Source organism: Lepisosteus oculatus, chromosome 2, assembly GCF_040954835.1.
Source record: "Lepisosteus oculatus isolate fLepOcu1 chromosome 2, fLepOcu1.hap2, whole genome shotgun sequence".
Classification (NCBI taxonomy): domain Eukaryota; kingdom Metazoa; phylum Chordata; class Actinopteri; order Semionotiformes; family Lepisosteidae; genus Lepisosteus; species Lepisosteus oculatus.
In genome coordinates, this window is record NC_090697.1 from 3,955,947 (window position 1) to 3,977,526 (window position 21,580).

The 21,580-nt window shown below is 40.9% G+C and overlaps 2 protein-coding genes across 2 annotated transcripts; both read left to right on the forward strand.

Moving 5' to 3' along the window:
• The first annotated feature begins 2,761 nt into the window (after positions 1-2,761).
• LOC138225455 (trace amine-associated receptor 4-like) lies at positions 2,762-3,811 on the forward strand. Its single transcript, XM_069185588.1, has one exon. It carries the CDS (start codon positions 2,780-2,782, stop codon positions 3,809-3,811), a length of 1,032 nt encoding a protein of 343 aa, XP_069041689.1. The 5' UTR covers positions 2,762-2,779.
• Positions 3,812-15,310: 11,499 nt separating this feature from the next.
• On the forward strand, positions 15,311-16,411 carry LOC138225456 (trace amine-associated receptor 4-like). The gene has a single exon (XM_069185594.1). The coding sequence runs from the start codon at positions 15,380-15,382 to the stop codon at positions 16,409-16,411; it is 1,032 nt and encodes a 343-aa protein (XP_069041695.1). The 5' UTR covers positions 15,311-15,379.
• The last annotated feature ends 5,169 nt before the right edge of the window (positions 16,412-21,580 follow it).

Genomic DNA, 21,580 nt, shown 5'->3' on the forward strand with positions numbered 1-21,580 from the left:
CTGTCCCCTGCTCCCGCCTCTCACTCCTCCTCCCTCCCAACCTTTGTTCTCCCGCTACTTTACCTTTGCCTACTGCCCTGTCTCTCTCACACCTGAAGAAGGCTCCACAGCCAAAACGCATATCTACATTTTGTTTTATATTTGCCTTTATAATTAAGGATTTTACGCTTTTTAGGTATTGTTTTATTACAACAAATTTTGCAATATGTATGTGAACATAATTTCATGCATTTATATTTTATAAATCAATTAAATTGGTATTTGTGTTTTTTTAAAACATATTTCAGAATTTGTGGCTCCTTTTAATACAAGATGTGAAACAAAACATTTTTTTACAGATATTATGACAAATGAGCTTTGTCTTAGTACTCTTACATGAAAAAAGAAAATGGAAATGAATCACCAGAAACTCATTAATAGTATTAGTCATGTTGAAAGGACCAGAAAGACACTTTCAAGTTTTTGTTAAGCAGCTTGTTTCTCTATAATATTTTCTCAGCAGAGTATCTTTCTGATCATTTCACTATTTACATGATCTGTAAGATAACATTATGTATTATTGCAGCTGATCAAAATTGGTAATATGTGCTGTATGATGTATTTTTATGTTTGACAGTCACAGAAATTGTATTAGCTAACCTTTGTTATGCATGACTGCATACAATAAATGTGTAAAGTATTACTATTGTGTGTTTGCTTATTTGAAACTGCTAAAAATTACATATTTGTAATGCAATGAAAACAGATTTTTAAGTTAATCTTAACGAATTTAACACAAATAATTAGTGAAATCCTATATTAAGTCTCAATAGTCATAAATGTTATCTAGGAAAAAATGCTGCATATAATTGTAACTAGTTATTGGTATCATATATAATTCTGTTGCACAGTGGGGTAGTGGTTTGCATGGCTGCTTCACACTACTTGGGGCCAGAGTTTTATTATGGGCCTGCGTGTTATCTGCTTGGAGCTTGTATGTTCTCCCTGTGCTCATGTGAGTTTCCTCAAAATTTTGGTTTCATCAAAAAGTCCAAAAACATACTGGTAGGTGAATTGATTTTTGGGAAAACTGGTCCTAATGTGAGTGCGGATCTGTGTCAGACTGGTATCCTATCGATGCTTAGATAGGCTCTGGATTCCTCTATGACCCTAATTGGGATGAAGGGGATATAAAATGGATTGATGTATATACACAGTTGTGCAGAAATGTTTCTACTCTTTTCACTCATATCTTTCTTTCATTATGGAGGACACAAATCATTCAGATTTTATGAAGATTGGCTACAATCTGTACTATAAACTTCCTATCTGTTGAGGGCTGCCTGTTAGCTTGAACTAAACATGGCTAAGCTGCCAGTAATTCAGGTGGGTAGCTGCGTCAGCATGCATAGGCTGCAAAGGAACAATAATATATAAAATGATGATAAAATATTTAATTGAAGGTTAATTGCCTTTTTAAACTACAGGTCTAATCCATTGTTTACAGGTGGAACAGCAAACAGCTGCTAGTCAGGCACTGTATCTCTTTCTCTCATTGTCTGTTTACAATGCTGGATTATTCATAATTATGTGTATTGTCTTTGACCAATAGCTTTTTGATATTCCCCTTGACATCCACACAGTGTTGAACATAACAAAGTCCCAGTGCTATATAAAAGCCTGTTTTCTAACAAGAATCAACAAAGAAAGAGAAAGCAAGTTTCTGCAAGATGTCTTTATGAGGAGCCTGTTAAATAGTAAGTATTGTTTTATGATTTCACAATTCATTGTGTTTGAGTTCATAATATATTAGTGTGTAAGAGTTACCTCAGTTAATTATATATACACATTCAATATAAACATAGGTTAATAGATAAATATCAATGGGCTGTTTTTACTCTGAATCTTCTGTACTTTTAGCCTATCAGGCAAGAGGAGTATTTTGTTATTCATTTAAAGCTTTCAGTCAATAAATGTGGAATAAAAAAAACTTTATGGATTGAATCAATTAGAAATTGTGAGTATCCCGAATGTTAACCTGATCTCTGACAAAGGCAGTATTGAAGTGGTAATTTGAGTTTGTTATATAAATATAATAAGTTGTATCCCCTCTGTAAACACGCAGTGCAATTCAAACGCAATTTATTGATATTGTACATTACTTCAAACAGGATTCTATTTCAAACAAATGATTTATAGTTTATAGTATTTACAGTATGATGAACGAGAGTTATAGTTTCCTAGTTTAATTAATTTAAACAAACATTTTAAATATTTTGCGAAAGACTACGTTAAAAATTTAATAATCTTCCCGTCCCTTGAGGAACTGCAACTTAATTGCGAACCAGAAATCATTAAGCATCAACAGTCTAATACAGTGTATTAAAGCACAGGATTCTACTGGCATTTTAAGATTACACTTCAGAAATTTGAATCACTAAAAGATACAAAACACAATATATTATTTTGAAACATTTAAAAAAGTGTGTACAATATGATTTATCATTTATCCCAATAAAACTTCCCCGGCACTCTAGTATTTCACATTGTTTAGGGAATTTAAGACACCCAATAGAGCATTTTTCACTATATTAAGATTTTCTTTGTTTCAACAATACATGCAGGCAACAGGAAATATGATATTTGTAATAATCCCTTATGATTTCAAGTAAACATCCAAATATCTTTGACAAATGTTTAATTTGATTCTCTTTCTTCCTTACAGAAGTAATTTAAAATAGGTTTCATTGAAACACGTGGCTTCTGTTTCTTTCAGCCTCATTTTGTGAATCTCAGCATTATGAATTCAACATTATTGGAGATGGACACAATAGAATACTGCTTTGAAGACATGAACAAATCCTGTATAAAAGAGCACAGAACTGTTGGTATGAAGGTAGCTATGTATTTTGTGTTTGGTCTTACAGTCCTTATTACAATTGGTGGAAATCTTGTAGTGATTATTTCCATCTCTCACTTCAAGCAGCTTCACTCACCAAATAACTTTCTTGTTCTTTCACTGGCAACCATTGATTTTCTCTTAGGTTTAATTGTTCTCCCATTTAGCATGGTCAGAATGGTTGAAACTTGCTGGTATTTGGGATCATTCTTTTGCAGACTTCATACATCTTTTGACATGTTGCTTTCCTTTGCCTCCATTTTCCATTTATGTTTTATCGCTATTGATCGGTATTATGCAGTATGTGAGCCTCTTCATTATGCAAACAAAATCAGCATCAGAGTGTCCTGTGTGTTTATTATTATTGGTTGGATATTGCCAGCATTATACACTTTTGGAATACTTTACACCAAATCTAACGACCAAGGCCTAGAAGATGTGGTTGCCATACTATCATGTGAGGGTGGTTGTTTACTTGTTTTTAATAAGTTATGGGCATTACTGGATTCAGCTGTTTTTTTTGCTCCCTGTTTTGCCATGATTGGAATATATGCGCACATTTTCAGTGTAGCTAGAAACCAAGCAAGAATGATACAAATTATGGAAAATAGAATATTTTCGGTGGATGGCAGTAAAAAGAAAACTCAACAGAACAGGGAACATAAAGCTGCTAAAACACTAGGTATAGTTATGGGTGTCTTTATAGTCTGCTGGGTCCCTTTCTTCATAGATACAATGATAGACGCCTATCTCAATTTTGCAACTCCTTTGTTCGTGTTTGATGGCCTAATATGGTTGGGCTATGTAAATTCAACTTTTAATCCATTAATATATGCTTTTTTCTATCCATGGTTTCGAGAAGCACTGAAACTTATTGTTACATGTAAAATATTTCACCGTAATTCATCTAGAATTAAACTTTTGTCTGAATAAAGTTGTCGAAATGTATAGCTGGGATAGTACACTTTGAACAATTTCAATTCATCATTATAGATGTGTTTGTGTTTATTTAAATAAAATGTTTAAGACCAGCATCTGCTTTCATTACTTACAGTATGTGACTTTTTATTGTGATAATAAATCTTAATAAGCCTTTATCGAACTGTAAATTTCAAACACTAAAAACTTCAGAAATGTCTGATTAAGAAATTTAATGAGATACTCCAATATGTTTGGAAAAAGATGTGCAGTATTTGAATACAACAGAGATATAACTTGTGGTTGGCTGTAAGAAAAAGGAAGAATTAATTGTGACACTACAGTCAGTAATAAAAAAAACAGGCAAGTAATCTAGGGTACAGGTACATTTATTATATTGCAAGAACATTTCATTATTATATGAAAACTGTGTTCAATATTAATAAAAAATCCCTTTATTTCTGATGTATTACACATAGATGAGAATAAAAATCTTCATGTTTACTCAATTTATTATTCAGTTCCTCTTTTCCTTTAATCATGGTTCATCATTGTTTCTTTTAACCCATCCAGTTTGTACTACTGCTTTCTGATCTCCTGTTCGTCGGGCAGATGCCTCAGCTGCTTTTCTGGAATTCTAAGCCCATTCGCACCCCTTTCTTTGGTTCTCGACACCATTCCGCTCCAAAGTCGAATAGCTCTTCAGCCTGGGGGCACAGCAACAGGATTCCACTCCAAAACCGAGATACCCTAGTGTCCTCATTTTTCTTGGGTGTTCAGCACAGGATTCCAATCCGAAACTGATGCTCCCCAATTCCTGTCAAAGGGCTGATTTGCCAGGGTTGTGATCTTTGGGCTCTATACTGACACCCTCACTTCTCGCCGCTGAAGCTGCTCTGACTCCAGTCCAAGACACTACGTCACCCTGCACTGCAGTGCCCTGTTCCAGTCTGTTCTGTCTCCAGTCCAGGACTTCACGTTACCCTGCACTGCAGTGCTCTGTTCCAGTGTGCTCTGACTGCAGTCTATGACTTCAAGCCTCTCTGCACTGCAGATCTCTTTTCTAGGTTGCCTCTTCTCCAGAACTTTATTCTGTACTCCTGTCCCTGACTGTTTGCAGCTCCTGGACTCCACCCCAGAATCCTTGACTTTTCCCCGCTGGTCACCTGCAGTTCTGTCCTGCCCACAAGAGGAAACTTCTGTTGTCCAGGACCCCAGGGTTATCCCCATGCAGCTGTTTGTCCTCTCCCTAGCCTAGCCCCATTCTTGCTCTTTTGGGTCCTGCCATAGTAGTTTAGTTTTTTTCTGTTATCGTTCCTGCTGCCTTCTCAGCTATTCTTGAAGTGACTTCTTCTCCTGACTCAGGGCTCTTTATCCTCACCTTTTTCTTTTGAGCTATCTGGGTAACTTTTCTTTGCTATCATTTTTCCCAGTCTCCTTTCAGCATTCCAGCAGAACCTTCTGTATCTTTCTTAGGGAGTGAAGCATCCTGTTTCCACTTCGATGCCTGAGAGCATCTCTCTGTTAGCCTGAGCCCCTTAAGGATTCCTAGTTGTCAGGCTCTGACAGGGACTGCCCCCTGCTGCTGTGATGACAAAGGGACTCTCAGAATTGAAAGAGTACTTTTGAAAGGCCTATTGCCTCCCACCTGACGCAGATCTCAGGAGTGCCAGGGGTGTGGGTTGGCAAACACAAGGGTCGACGCGGTGAGCAGTGAAACGAATAAGTGGGGACTAGAATATGAAACTGCAGCATCAGGAGATGCAGAGAGCAGCCAAAGAGCTAAAGCTGGCGTGTTGGGTGATGTTGGAGCTGATTCTGCTGCGCCGGTGAGGCTGAATGCCGGCTTGGATTTGAAGCTGCTATATGTTTGATGCTGAGAGCTAAGGCTGCTGCACAGAGCGAAGCTCTATCCTAATGCCGAAATAGCTGCCAATCACAGTCCGCTAGTCAGAGACAGAGAACCTTGGGTATGGGTGCAACTGAATGGAGAGTCTCCTGAAAAGGGAGCTGGATGGATCTGAAGCACTGGCTTAAGGCTGCAGAGACTGCTGTGCAAAGCGAGGGCTGGCTTGGTGTGCCTGGTGACGCTGGACCTGAGGCTGGTGCGCTGGGCAATGCTGAGGCTGAAAACTGCTGCACAGAGTGAAGAACTGGCTTAAAGCCAAAACTGCAAACACAATAAGCCGGTCTGAAACATGAGGGCCGAATAAGAAGGGAGCCAGGCGGAGTTAAAGGGCTGTCTTGAGGCAGACAATTGCTGCACAGCCCGTGGGGTGGAAAAAAAGGAGCCTCAGGTGAAACCGAATAGCGAGCCTCTTGAAAAAGGGGGACCAAAGGGGTTTGCAAGACAGGCTCGGCTGCAACCTCTGCACAGAGTTAAGTGCTGTCTTGCTCAGCGGAGATATGTGGAGAGCAGCTTGGGTTTAAGTAGAAAACCAGGAATTGAATACTTAGTAGAACATTTCTAATTAACATTGATATTAAAAAGATAATTAATAATAATTGCTTACACTTATATAGAACTTTTCTGGACGCTACCACTCAGCGCTTTACAGAAAATGGGGTCTCCCCTCCACCACCACCAGTGTGCAGCCCCACCTGCATGATGAGGTGGCAGCCATAGATTATTAGGAGACCATGATTGGCAAAGGCCAGAGGGAATTGGCCAGGACACTGAGGTGATCCCCTGGGATTATTAATGAACACAGAGAGCAGACAAATAAAGCAAATAAAAAATGTCTAAACAAAATAAAACAAAGTCTCTCAACAAATTTTTTAAATCCAATCCTGGTGTCTAACCATGTTTCATTTACCGATACAATACTGCAGACCCCGAAAACGGTGCAATACAAATTATTTCTGGGAGAAATATAAAGAAAGAATAAAGTTTCTAGATTTCTGAAACATAAAAACACAAGAACAGTTACAAATAAGATAAGGTCATTCTGTCTATCTATCCAGTTCGGTAGTTAACTTTTAATAGATGTTGTGAGATAACATCATCATGGAAAATGTGGTAAGGACAGCCCAAAGAAAATATGTAATATTGCTTGAAAAGAAAAGAAATAAAACATTTTAGAACACCTGAGTTTTCAGAACATTTAGTGACACACCGCAGACGTTTGAAATTAGCCGTAATAACCTTAAAAAGCAAATGCAAAGACTGTGCCTCTTTGCTACTCAAAGGGACTGTTTCAATGTGGGTTACAGACCCCAACATTTATACATTTACACATCAATGAAACTGCTGCTACCTGTGTTTATCATACATTACAACAGGATTTGTAGATACTATATACAGCTGTCATGCAGAAATAGAGGCTACAAACAGTTTACTAAAATCAGGTGCCATTGATGATTCATTGGTCCTTTGTCCTGAGTGAACTCAAAAATGCTACATTGGTGTCAGAAGCGGGCAGGATGGACAACCCGTGGCAGATTCTAGCAGACTCTGTCAAGCGCCGCCTGACCCTGTGCGGGAGGAGCTCGCCCCGCACCCAAAGTCTGTGATGGCCCTCTGCTCCCTGTGGGAGGCCTTGGAGGTAAGGGATGGGGTGCTGCACTGGGGGTGGTGGGTACCCTCCATCGGCAAGATCTGGTGGCAGCTGATGGTGCCACAGTCGCTCAGGGGGCTGTGCTCCAAGCAGTGCACGGCCAGCCGGGCGTGGGACATTTCGGCTGTAAGAAAACCCTGCAGCGTCTCTAAGGCCACTTTTATTGGGGTCTGTCCCACTGGGACATGGAGTAGTACTGCTGAACGTGTGCGGTGTGCGTGGCGCAGAAGGGTCCCCCCGGGCGCTCTCAGGCCCCCCTCCAACAACACCAAGTGGGGGCTCCCATGGAGCATGTGGGGGTGGGTGTTTTGGGCCCATTTCCGTGCACTGAGGCTGGGAACCGCTACGTCCTGGTGGCAATGGAGTATTTCACAAAGTGGCAGGAGGCCTATGCCCTCCCAGACCAGAGTGCCTCCACAGTGGCCAATGCCCTACTGGAGGGGATGTTTGCCAGGCTAGGGGTGCCAGAGGATTTACACTGTGACCAGGGACGTAACTTCGATTCCCAGGTCTTCGCCAGAGGGTGCCAGCGCCTGGGGTTATCTAAGACGTGGACCACCCCGCTGCATCCCCAGAGCAACGGGTTGGTGGAGTGGTTTAATCGGACACTCGTCACCCAGCTGGCTACCCTGGTTTCCCGGCACTAGCGGGACTGGGACCACCACCTCCCCCTTGCACTCTGGGCATATCGGACCGTGGTCCAGGAATCTACCAGGTGCACCCCGGCCTCACTCATGCTGGGCTGCAGGGAGCCTGCCTTCCAGCCTGGGGACTAGGTTTGGGGGTACAGCCTGTACCGCCGTAAAGGCCTCAGCCCTAAGCTGGCACCGTCGTGGGAGTGGCCCACTGAGTTCCTCTTGGTGGTGGGCGATTTCTGCTACCGGGTCCGGTTGCGAACACGGGGGAGAGTGGCGGTCCTGCACCTAGACTGCCTGGCACCCTACCAGGTCCGGGAGGAGGACCCTGGCGGGGAGGGTAACCTTTGTTATGCATGACTGCATACAATAAATGTATAAAGTATTAATATTGTGTGTTTCTTATTTAAAACTGCTAAAGTTACATATTTTTAATACAATGAAAACAGATTTTTAAGTTGTTCTTAATGAATTTAACACAAATAATTAGTCTCAGTAGCCATAAATGTTATATAGGAAAACATGCTGCATATAATTTTAACTAGTTATTGGTATCATATACAATTTGCTGGCACAGTGGGGTTCTGGTTTGCATGGCTGCTTCGCAGTACTTTTGCCTTGAGTTTTATTACGGGCCTGCGTGTTATCTGCATGGAGTTTGTATGTTCTCCCTGTGTTCATGTGAATTTCCTCAAAATTCTCCGGTTTCATCCAAAAGTCCCAAAACATACTGGTAGGTGAATTGATTTCTGGGAAAACTGATTCTAATGTGAGTGCTGGTTTGTGTACGATTGGAATCCTATCAAGGGTGTACCCATTACTTGCTTAGATAGGCTCTGGCTTCCTCTAAGGCCCTTATTGGGATGAAGGGGATATAAAGTGGATGGATGTATATACACAGTTGTGCAGAAATGTTTCTACTCTTTTCACTCATGTCTTTCTTTCATTATGGAGGACACAAATCATCAACTGGAAATTTTGTTTTGCTTTAAGCAAAGATTTTGCAAAACAAAGGGTGGCCTTATAGAGCTATAGATGTAAAGAGAAGAACCAATTATGTTAATGAGGAGGAAGATCTGATCAAGAGTGTTTGATATACAGTATGAGCGAAAAATGTAAGGGATTAATGTAATGGATCTAATGGATTAATTACTTAATTAAAAGAATGTAGGCTTACTGTAAGTGAAGACTATTCACATGGAATTGCCTAGAGGTGTGATGCCACTTGGGAGCTATATAATGCAGTGCTCAAATTTGAAAGAATAAGTTTAAATCAGCCATGGAAGTAGAGTTAGGTAGTATGATTCATACAGTGTATGCTGTATGTTCAAAGGATATTTTCATTTGAATCAGCATTTTACTTGAACTAATTACTGTATTACTGATTGTTACTGAAATTACTCTGACATAATGACATAGCCAAAGTGCTGAAACAAGTCTGACTGAACAAATTGGCGCTGCTCTGTCTCTGATTCACAGAAAAAAATACTGAAATGAGCTTCTGTCATTTACCAAAGTACAGATGTATCCACTCAGAACATGCGGTATTTCTTCCAACGTCGGAAAGTCGTGTGCTGCGTATCGGTATGTATTTCACTGGCCAAAGATGATCGATAGGTGGCACTTGTGGTGTGTCTGCTTTATATGGCATATTACTATGGAATTTTATAACTAACGTATAATTTTGGTAGCTGAACATAACAATATAAGGGCTATAATGTCTCTGAACATCATTTAGAATTTTAATTTAGGAATATAAATACAGTATATCATACATACTGTACTGTATATGACTGGTAGTGGAAGCTAAAAAACGTACTCCACCTATTTCATAAACATTTTATACATCAATGTCTTTAACTCGGTTACTTACTGTGGTTATATGGAAATGGTTTGACATGCTAGTTCTAACTATATAAAGTTTGTATACTTTATAAAAAACTATAATGCTTTCATCTTTTTTATGAATGTCTAAATGAATTTATTGACTTCCTTTCAATATTGTGGTAAATAAATGTGTACTTTTTAGAATCCACTTAAAAGGGAATAATAATAAGGAATCACATAACTAAAGAAATTAATAATTATTTTTTATTTTTTTTAAATGACAAGAAAAAAACAAAGACACAAATATACATATAAATAAAGGAAAAAAGACATCCACTGATGCAGAAGACAAAGAAAAAAGAAAAAAGAGAACTCAAATATTAATATTTAAATACCTTTAGAAGGCTTATAAATGAAGCCAAGGGAAAATATAAATAATAAAACCATCAAAGATTCTTCCATTTTTACCTCATAAGCATAGATAATCATCTATGCTTATCTATGCTTATGTTTCTTGTTTAAAATAACATCACTCTGTTAACAGAAATAACATTTTTACTCAGTCCCACCTGATTGCTGTCAGGACCTGGGACAGGACAGTGGGTTTCTGAATCATAACGCATCATAGCGAATCATAACCAGCTTTCTACCAACCTCAAATCCAAAGAAAGAACAAAGTTGCTTATAAGGCAGTGCGGATTTCCTTTGCCACCTTGCTATGCAGTGATGTTTCAGAATCCAGTACTGAAAATACTCCGAGCCCGTGACCCCAGTCCTCTCCGTGAGCAAAGACTGGGGTGATCTACATGTCTGAGCTCTGCAGCGGTACCCGGCCCTGCAAGGCATTACTACTGCTCTCTAGAGGCAGTAGTTCTAGGTGTATATTGCGCTGGTCTTTGGATCCAGTGACCAGCAGCCTCAGGCTAGCCTCTGCTGATCGCGCCGAAGCAAAGTTCCTCTGGTCCTCCCGGATAGACAGATGGGAAATCTCTACTCAGACCCGCAGCTGGAGTTTTTGCTCTCCATCAGGTGACCAGGCACAGATGATGGCCTCCGCAGAGCCCGCAACACCTCTCAGCTTCCCCTGGTTAAAGTCAAGGTACATGACCAGCTGTGCAAAGGCAGACATGCGGCTCTACAGGCTGTCTTCCTGGCCCTCGAGTAGCCGGGGGCTGCAGCCGGAGTCAGGCTGCCAGAGCCATTAACACATGGGCATGCCCAGCCAAGCCTTCGGGTCTGGGCTGCAGACTGGCACAGCGCATCACCCAGATCTGCTGTGGTGAGCGCTAGCATGTAGAGAAAGTCATTGCCCTGCTTTTTTATCTAGCACTTAATGAAAAGGTCAATGTAGAGCATGTTATTATTACTGCAAGGAGATGTTTGCCGAGATCTAGGGGTGCAAGATTCCGTGATCAAAGCAATTGCAAAGGAGTTAATACATTTGGGGTAAATTATTAATTGTCAAACAACAGTTCAGGTAGACAGCATGAAACAGGCAGTTAGGAAGAAAAAGAGGTAGGAGAGAAAAAAAGAGGATACAGGAAGACAGGGGAAGAGACCGAATGGGAGAAGGCAAGACCTCCCCTCCCTCATAAAGATCATCCATAAAAACCAGATTCAAGTTAACTATTTGAAACTTAAATATTTAAAACTTAGAAACTTTGTTAAGAGAGCTATTCTGTGACTTTGATTTGTTTAAAGAATTCCTCAGTTAAACATGGCCTCCCCTGCTTAGTGAGTGCATTTTTAGAAGAGGTAGATAAGTTTCTATTCATTTTGTAGCATCCTGGATTACAGAGAGATTTTTAATCGTAGGTTGTATTGTGTCAGATTTAGAAGTCAGCTTTATCTCTTCTGTTGGCCTTTGCAGGCATTATAGAGGAGTTGAATACTTGGTAGCAGTCTGGGGCTTTCCTGGGTGGTTAGGATATACAGTAGGCTCCTGAAATGCCCTGCTTGAGTGTTTGCTAATAGCATAACGCATATATTGTATGTTTATGTTGTGTGTGTTATTAAGTGTGTCATTGTCATTATTAATAAATGTTTGTCTAACCTGAGTTATTACTCTTTTCATCAAAGTTGCATCAATAAAAAAATGGAGGTGCCTCCGATTATACCAAACACTTGGATGTATTCTTGAAAAAATATTTGCAAGTTGGGGGGTTATGATTACTTAGCTTTAATCTAAGCCATAAACCAGGCTTCTACTGTATAAACTTCCAGAGATATTTTTAACAGTTTGAGGGAACATCATACCAGGGGGAAAGTGACTCTTTTTCCAGAGGCAAGAAAGTGTTAATTTGCTCAGCTATCTCTGATATTCTCTTTTTTTGTAACCCTCTATTCGTAACACAACAAATTTCACATAGATAGCACCTGAGGAATTGAACCCAGGGTTCCTGTGCTGCAGGGTAGCAATGCTAATCAATGTACTTCAAAGGTTTGAGCCTGGGTCATGTCACTATTCCACTGGGAACCCTGACTGGGATTCTCTAAATTAGGGGTTCTCAAACTGCCAGGTGGTACGCCATATAACCCTGGATCTTTGTTAAGTGCACTGAAAAATCGGGACAGGTTTTCCTATTTTCTATTTTAATACGTGTCGAATACACAGCCCACCACACAGCCAATCTTGTAAGCAGAGGAAAGCATAGAAATGCGTGTTACGAACATAAGTGACCAATTGTATCTAAAAAAACATATCTCCTACAAATAGGAAGGTAAGAGAACGTGCGTGGTTTTGGACCAATGCCAGTGTTATAAGCACAGTAATGCATAGAAATGTGTGCTCTGACGCTGGCAATCGTGTGAGCACAGGAATGCGTGATAGATAACAGAAAAATATTTAAGAACTGTTCTAGGTTAATTTGAGAAAAATACACCGAGCGTCTCTGTGTTTTAGCTTCCATGCGCATGAAATAAATACTTCTTTTAACTTCTGAGACGGGATTCCTGAAACGGAAACGGGGAAAAATACAAGCTTGTGGATTGCTAAAGCAGGTAAGCCCCACACTATTTTTGAAGAACCTTATTTACCATTGACAAAAGAGCTGACACGTATTGTCTGTGGAGAAAAAGCTGCTAAACACCTCGACTTGCTGCCCCCCTTCCCCTGAAAGACACAGTCACTCATAGAATTATTGATATGGCGGATGATATCAAAAGTACCCTGATAGAACGCGTCAAGATGAGCAGCTGCTTTTCACTGCAATTAGACGAGTCTGTAGATGCCTTTGATTTGGCCAATTTGCTCGTTAACGTTAGATACGAGTTTGAGAGTATGTCCCATAAGGACTTTTTGTTCTGTAAGCCGCTACCAACAGAAACTACAGGAGAGCCCATATTTCAGCTTCTGGATGAATTCAACGAAGAGAATGGCATCAACTTGAAAAATTGCGTTGGAGTTGTACAGACGGTGCTAGAGCAATGACAAGCCGACACAGCAGTGTAGTTGCACGAATTAGAGAGGTTGCTCCAGAAATGAATGGACTATTTGCAACATCCACCACGAGAACTTTGCCCTTCAAGAACATGCCTGACGATTTTAAATCTGTTAGACTCTGTTGTGAATTGTATCAAGGCTCGACCAATGAATTCATATCTGCTTTGCTCGACTAAACAGACTCACCCCTCTCACTGAAATGGTGCTTTTTTATTGTTTATTTTTAATTGTTGTTGTTCCTGTTTTTTTTCTTTCTGTAAAGCACTTTGATAAGCCACCTTTAAAGGTGCTATATCAAATAAAGTTTATTATGATATTTATTATATGTGTATGTAAGTGTGTGTGCACATGCACACTCATGTTAGTCATTGAGAATTTCTGGGTTTCCTATGAGAAAATGACTTTCAGGTGGTACTTGGATGCTTTGGTTTGTTCAGGGGTGGTACTTGGTCCAAAAAGTTTGAGAACCACTGCTTTAATATGTAGAAACGGGTCACTTCAGGGTTCTTGTAAGCAAGAGGTGCTGTTGACAAGGAAGGCCTCTCTTCTAATGCAGATCTATACATCAGCAGTTAACCTCTACATGGGGATGTATTACCTATTATGTGTTAAAATATAAATGGTTAGAATTTCAATAGTGGAATGTACTGTAGAGCTAATGTTCTACAATGGAGAAAAGCTACTCATCTGTGTACAGAAAGTTGCTTTTGTGCTTTAGTGTTCCTATCCTACTTCTTTCTTTTCTAGACGTCTTTATTAAATAAAATAAAATATTTAATTGAAGGTTAATTGCCTTTTTAAAATACAGGTCTAATCCATTGTTAAAATAATACAGTTGGAACAGCAAAGAGCTGCTAGACAGGCACTGTATCTCTTTGTCTCATTGTCTGATTACAATGCTGGATTATTCATAATTATGTGAATTGTCTTGACCAATAGCTTTTTGAAATTTCCCTTGACATCCACACAGTGTTGAACACAACAAAGTCCCAGTGCTATATAAAAGCCTGTATTCTAACAACAATCAACAAAGAAAGAGAAAGCAAGTTTCTGCAAGATGTCTTTATGAGGAGCCTGTTAAATAGTGAGTATTGTTTTATGATTTCACAATTCATTGTGTTTGAGTTCATAATTAATTACTGTGTAAGAGTTACCTCAACTAATTATATATATACACATTCAATATAAACATAGGTAAATATCAATGGGCTGTTTTTACTTTGAATCTTCTGTACTGTTAGCCTATCAGGCAAGAGGATTATTCTGTTATTCATTTAAAGCTTTCAGTCAATAAATGTGGAATAAAAAAAAACTTTATGGATTGAGTCAATTAGTAATTGTGAGTATCCCAAATGTTAACCTGATCTCTGACAAAGGCAGTATTGAAGTGGTAATTTGAGTTTGTTATATAAATATAACAAGTTGTATCCCCTCTGTAAACACGCAGTGCATTTCGAAGGCAATTTATTGATATTGTACTTCAAACAGGATTCTATTTCAAACAAATGATTTATAGTTTATAGTATTTACAGTAAGATGAATGAAAGTTATAGATTCCTAGTTTAATTTATTTAAACAAACACATTTTAAACATTTTGTGAAAGACTACGTTAAAAATTCAATCATCTTCCCGTCCCCTGAGGAACTGCAATTTAATTGCAAACCAGAAATCATTAAGCATCAACAGTCTAATACAGTGTATTAAAGCACAGGATTCTACTGCCATTTTAAGATTACACTTCAGAAATTTGAAGTTTAACATCACTTAAAGATGTGAAACACAATATATTCCTTTGAAACGTTTTAAAAAGTATGTACAATAAGATTTATCATTTATCCCAATAAAACTTCTCCAGCATTTTCGTATTTCACATTGTTTAGGGAATTTAAGACACCCAATAGAGCATTTTTCACTATATTAAGATTTGTTTTGTTTTAACAATACATGCAGGCAACAGGAAATATATTTGTAATAATCCCATATGATTTCAAGTTAACATCCAAATATCTGGCAAATGTTTAATATGATTCTCTTTCTTCCTTACAGAAGAAATTAAAAATAGGTTTCATTGAAACACGTGGCTTCTGTTTCCATCAGCCTCATTTTGTGAATCTCAGCATTATGAATTCAACAGTATTGGAGATCGACACAATAGAATACTGCTTTGAGGAGATGAACAAATCCTGTATAAAAGAGCACAGAACTGTTGGTATGAAGGTAGCTATGTATTTTGTGTTTGGTCTTACAGTCCTTATTACAATTGGTGGAAATCTTATTGTGATTATTTCCATCTCTCACTTCAAGCAGCTTCACTCACCAAATAACTTTCTTGTTCTTTCACTGGCAACCATTGATTTTCTCTTAGGTTTAATTGTTCTCCCATTTAGCATGGTCAGAATGGTTGAAACTTGTTGGTATTTGGGATCATTCTTTTGCAGACTTCATACATCTATTGACATGTTGCTTTCCACTGCCTCCATTTTCCATTTATGTTTTATTGCTATTGATCGGTATTATGCAGTATGTGAGCCTCTTCATTATGCAAACAAAATCAGCATCAGAGTGTCCTGTGTGTTTATTATTATTGGTTGGATATTGCCAGCATTATACACTTTTGGAATAATTTACACCAAATCTAACGACCAAGGCCTAGAAGATGTGGTTGCCATACTATCATGTGAGGGTGGTTGTTTACTTGTTTTTAATAAGTTATGGGCATTACTGGATTCAGCTGTTTTTTTTGCTCCCTGTTTTGCCATGATTGGAATATATGTGCACATTTTCCGTGTAGCTAGAAACCAAGCAAGAATGATACAAATTATGGAAAATAGAATATTTTCGGTGGACGACAGTAAAAAGAAAACTCAACAGAACAGGGAACATAAAGCTGCTAAGACACTAGGTATAGTTATGGGTGTCTTTCTAGTCTGCTGGGTCCCTTACTTCACAGATACAATGATAGATGTCTATCTCAATTTTGCAACTCCTTCAGTCGTGTTTGATGGCCTAATATGGTTAGGCTATGTAAATTCAACTTTTAATCCATTAATATATGCTTTTTTCTATCCATGGTTTCGAGAAGCACTGAAACTTATTGTTACATGTAAAATATTTCACCGTAATTCATCTAGAATTAAACTTTTGTCTGAATAAAGTTGTCGAAATGTATAGCTGGGATAGTACACATTGAATAATTTAAATTCATCGTTATAGATGTGTTTTTGTTTATTTAAATAAAATGTTTAAAACCAGCATCTGCTTTCATTACTTAAAGTATGTCACTTTTTATTGTGATATTAAATCTTAATAAGCCTTTATCGAACTGGTAAATTTCAAACACTAAAAAAACTTCAGGAATGTCTGATTAAGAAATTTAATGAGATACTCCAATATATTTGGAAAAAGATGTGCAGTATTTGAATATAACAGAGATATAACTCGTGGTTGGCTGTAAGAAAAAGGAAGAATTAATTGTGACACTACAGTCAGTAATAAAAAAAACAGGCAAGTAATCTAGGGTACAGGTACATTTATTATATTGCAAGAACATTTCATTATTATATGAAAACTGTGTTCAATATTAATACAAAATCCCTTTATTTCTGATGTCTTACACATAGATGAGAATAAAAATCTTCATGTTTACTCAATTTATTATTCAGTTCCTGTTTTCCTTTAATCATGGTTCATCATTGTTTCTTTTAACCCATCCAGTTTGTACTACTGCTTTCTGATCTCCTGTTCGTCGGGCAGATGCCTCAGCTGCTTTTCTGGAATTCTAAGCCCATTCGCACCCCTTTCTTTGGTTCTCGACACCATTCCGCTCCAAAGTCGAATAGCTCTTTCAGCCTGGGGGCTCAGCAACAGGATTCCACTCCAAAACCGAGATACCCTAGTGTCCTCATTTTTCTTGGGTGTTCAGCACAGGATTCCAATCCGAAACTGATGCTCCCCAATTCCTGTCAAAGGGCTGATTTGCCAGGGTTGTGATCTTTGGGCTCTATACTGACACCCTCACTTCTCGCCGCTAAAGCTGCTCTGACTCCTGTCCAAGACACTACGTCACCCTGCACTGCAGTGCCCTGTTCCAGTCTGTTCTGTTTCCAGTCCAGGACTTCACGTTACCCTGCACTGCAGTGCTCTGTTCCAGTCTGCTCTGACTGCAGTCTGTGACTTCAAGCCTCTCTGCACTGCAGATCTCTTTTCTAGGTTGCCTCTTCTCCAGAACTTTATTCTGTACTCCTGTCCCTGACTGTTTGCAGCTTCTGGACAACACCCTAGAATCCTTGACTCTTCTCTGCTGGTCACTTTCAGTTCTGTCCTGCCCACAAGAGGAAACTTCTGTTGTCCAGGACCCCAGGGTTCTCCCCATGCAGCTGTTTGTCCTCTCCCTAGCCTAGCCCCATTCTTGCTCTTTTGGGTCCTGCCATAGTAAGTTTAGTTTTTTTTCTGTTATCGTTCCTGCTGCCTTCTCAGCTATTCTTGAAGTGACTTCTTCTCCTGACTCAGGGCTCTTTATCCTCACCTTTTTCTTTTGAGCTATCTGGGTAACTTTTCTTTGCTATCATTTTTCCCAGTCTCCTTTTAGCGTTCCAGCAGAACCTTCTGTATCTTTCTTAGGGAGTCAAGCATCCTGTTTCCACTTCGATGCCTGAGAGCATCTCTCTGTTAGCCTGGGCCCCTTAAGGATTCCTAGTTGTCAGGCTCTGACAGGGACTGCCCCCTGCTGCTGTGATGACAAAGGGACTCTCAGAATTGAAAGAGAACTTTTGAAAGGCCTATTGCCTCCCACCTGACGCAGATCTCAGGAGTGCCAGGGGTGTGGGTTGGCAAACACAAGGGTCGACGCGGTGAGCAGTGAAACGAATAAGTGGGGACTAGAATATGAAACTGCAGCATCAGGAGATGCAGAGAGCAGCCAAAGAGCTAAAGCTGGCGTGTTGGGTGATGTTGGAGCTGATTCTGCTGCGCCGGTGAGGCTGAATGCCGGCTTGGATTTGAAGCTGCTATATGTTTGATGCTGAGAGCTAAGGCTGCTGCACAGAGCGAAGCTCTATCCTAATGCCGAAATAGCTGCCAATCACAGTCCGCTAGTCAGAGACAGAGAACCTTGGGTATGGGTGCAACTGAATGGAGAGTCTCCTGAAAAGGGAGCTGGATGGATCTGAAGCACTGGCTTAAGGCTGCAGAGACTGCTGTGCAAAGCGAGGGCTGGCTTGGTGTGCCTGGTGACGCTGGACCTGAGGCTGGTGCGCTGGGCAATGCTGAGGCTGAAAACTGCTGCACAGAGTGAAGAACTGGCTTAAAGCCAAAACTGCAAACACAATAAGCCGGTCTGAAACATGAGGGCCGAATAAGAAGGGAGCCAGGCGGAGTTAAAGGGCTGTCTTGAGGCAGACAATTGCTGCACAGCCCGTGGGGTGGAAAAAAAGGAGCCTCAGGTGAAACCGAATAGCGAGCCTCTTGAAAAAGGGGGACCAAAGGGGTTTGCAAGACAGGCTCGGCTGCAACCTCTGCACAGAGTTAAGTGCTGTCTTGCTCAGCGGAGATATGTGGAGAGCAGCTTGGGTTTAAGTAGAAAACCAGGAATTGAATACTTAGTAGAACATTTCTAATTAACATTGATATTAAAAAGATAATTAATAATAATTGCTTACACTTATATAGCACTTCTCTGGACGCTACCACTCAGCGCTTTACAGAAAATGGGGTCTCCCCTCCACCACCACCAGTGTGCAGCCCCACCTGGATGATGAGGTGGCAGCCATAGATTATTGGGAGACCATGATTGGCAAAGGCCAGAGGGAAATTTGGCCAGGACACTGAGGTGATCCCCTGGGATTATTAATGAACACAGAGAGCAGACAAATAAAGCAAATAAAAAATGTCTAAACAAAATAAAACAAAGTCTCTCAATAAACTTTTTAAATCCAATCCTGGTGTCCAACCATGTTTCATTTACCGATACAATACTGCAATACACATCAATGAAACTGCTGCTACCTGTGTTTATCATACATTTCTACAGGATTTGTAGATACTATATACAGCTGTCAAGCAGAAATAGAGGCTACAAACAGTTTACTAAAATCAGGTGCCATTGATGATTCATTGGTCCTTTGTCCTGAGTGAACTCAAAAATGCTACATTGGTGTCAGAGCGGGCAGGATGGACAACCCGTGGCAGATTCTAGCAGACTCTGTCAAGCGCCGCCTGACCCTGTGCAGGAGGAGCTCGCCCCGCACCCAAAGTCTGTGATGGCCCTCTGCTCCCTGTGGGAGGCCTTGGAGGTAAGGGGTGGGGTGCTGCACTGGGGGTGGTGGGTACCCTCCATCGGCAAGATCTGGTGGCAGCTGATGGTGCCACAGTTGCTCAGGGGGCTGTGCTCCAAGCGGTGCAGGGCCAGCCGGGCGTGGGACATTTCGGCTGTAAGAAAACCCTGCAGCGTTTCTAAGGCCACTTTTATTGGGGTCTGTCCCACTGGGACATGGAGTAGTGCTGCTGAACGTGTGCGGTGTGCGTGGCGCAGAAGGGTCCCCCCGGGCGCTCTCAGGCCCCCCTCCAACAACACCAAGTGGGGGCTCCCATGGAGCGTGTGGGGGTGGATGTTTTGGGCCCATTTCCGTGCACTGAGGCTGGGAACCACTACGTCCTGGTGGCAATGGAGTATTTCACAAAGTGGCCGGAGGCCTATGCCCTCCCAGACCAGAGTGCCTCCACAGTGGCCAATGCCCTACTGGAGGGGATGTTTGCCAGGCTAGGGGTGCCAGAGGATTTACACGTTGACCAGGGACGTAACTTCGAGTCCCAGGTCTTCGCCAGAGGGTGCCAGCGCCTGGGGTTATCTAAGACGCGGACCACCATGCTCCATCCCCAGAGTGATTGGTTGGTGGAGCGGTTTAATCGGACACTCGTCACCCAGCTGGCTACCCTGGTTTCCCGGCACCAGCGGGACTGGGACAGTCATCTCCCCCTTGCCCTCTGGGCATATGGGACCGTGGTCCAGGAATCTACCAGGTGCACCCCAGCCTCACTCATGCTGAGCCGGGAAATGCGAACCTGTTCTTTGGGCCCCCTGGCCGGAGACGTGTCGGCACCGCCAGCTGGACTGGACAACGAGTGGGACCTGCGACAGTGGATGCAGCGAGTGCACAGCTTTGCCCGAACCCACCTGACTCAGGTGGGAGTCCGGCAGCAATGGCACTACAACCTGCGCTGCAGGGGGCCTGCCTTCCAGCCCTGGGACAAGGTTTGGGTACAGCCCGCACCGCCGTAAAGGCCTCAGCCTTAAGCTGGCGCCGTCGTGGGAGGTGCCCACTGAGGTCCTTTTGGTGGTGGGCGATTTCTGCTACCGGGTCCGGTTGCGAACACGGGGGAGAGTGGCGGTCCTGCACCTAGACTGCCTGGCACCCTACCGGGTCCGGGAGGAGGACCCTGGCGGGGAGGCTAACCTTTGTTATGCATGACTGCAGACAATAAATGTGTAAAATATTAATATTGTGTGTTTCTTATTTAAAACTGCTAAAGTTACAGATGCAGCCATTCAAAACAAGCGGGCGATACCGCATTATTTTGCAGTGCACTTTACGCAGTCTACCGCGAGTTACCGTAAATTCTCCTATAGTACCGCAAGTAAAATAATAGTATCCGGAATTTCCGCAAGGTGGAGCTAGTAAAGTTCAACCTCTCATGTTTGAGCTGTCGCCATCAAAGTCTTTAACGAAGATATTACTAAAAGTATTTATAATGAATGACCTTGGACAAGCTGTAAACTGAAAGTATTGCCCTGGTCCACATTCTTTTTTTCATTAACCATCTTTGTAGAAGTAACACCACAGCATTTCGCAATCACACATTTGTTTCCAATCATGCAAAGTACAGTACAGAATCGCGTATTTAAAGAAATTAATAACGATATAAGTATATTCATGTACCGCAACACAAGAATTGTACATGCTGTACGATGTCTGTTGATAATGTTTGTAGGGCTTTTTCAACACTGCTCATGTGACCTTGCTGGTGGTGCTGTGGGTTAGGTTCCCGACTACCACATCACATGTTGGGTGTTCGAATCCCGCTGGAACCTTGACTTTTTTTTTTAACAAACATTTCTTTGAAAAAATAAAACGTTTCCCTGGCTCAGAGATTAAATAAAACTTTACTCGCACCAAACAAATTTATATTTCTAAATATCACAACAGGATCGAATTTAAGTCATTTTTATAACAATGAATAGTCACCTATGCGTTACAATATAAACATTTATATTGATTTAAATCACGTTTAAATTGCCTTTATTTAAAACCCATAAATAAAGCCGAT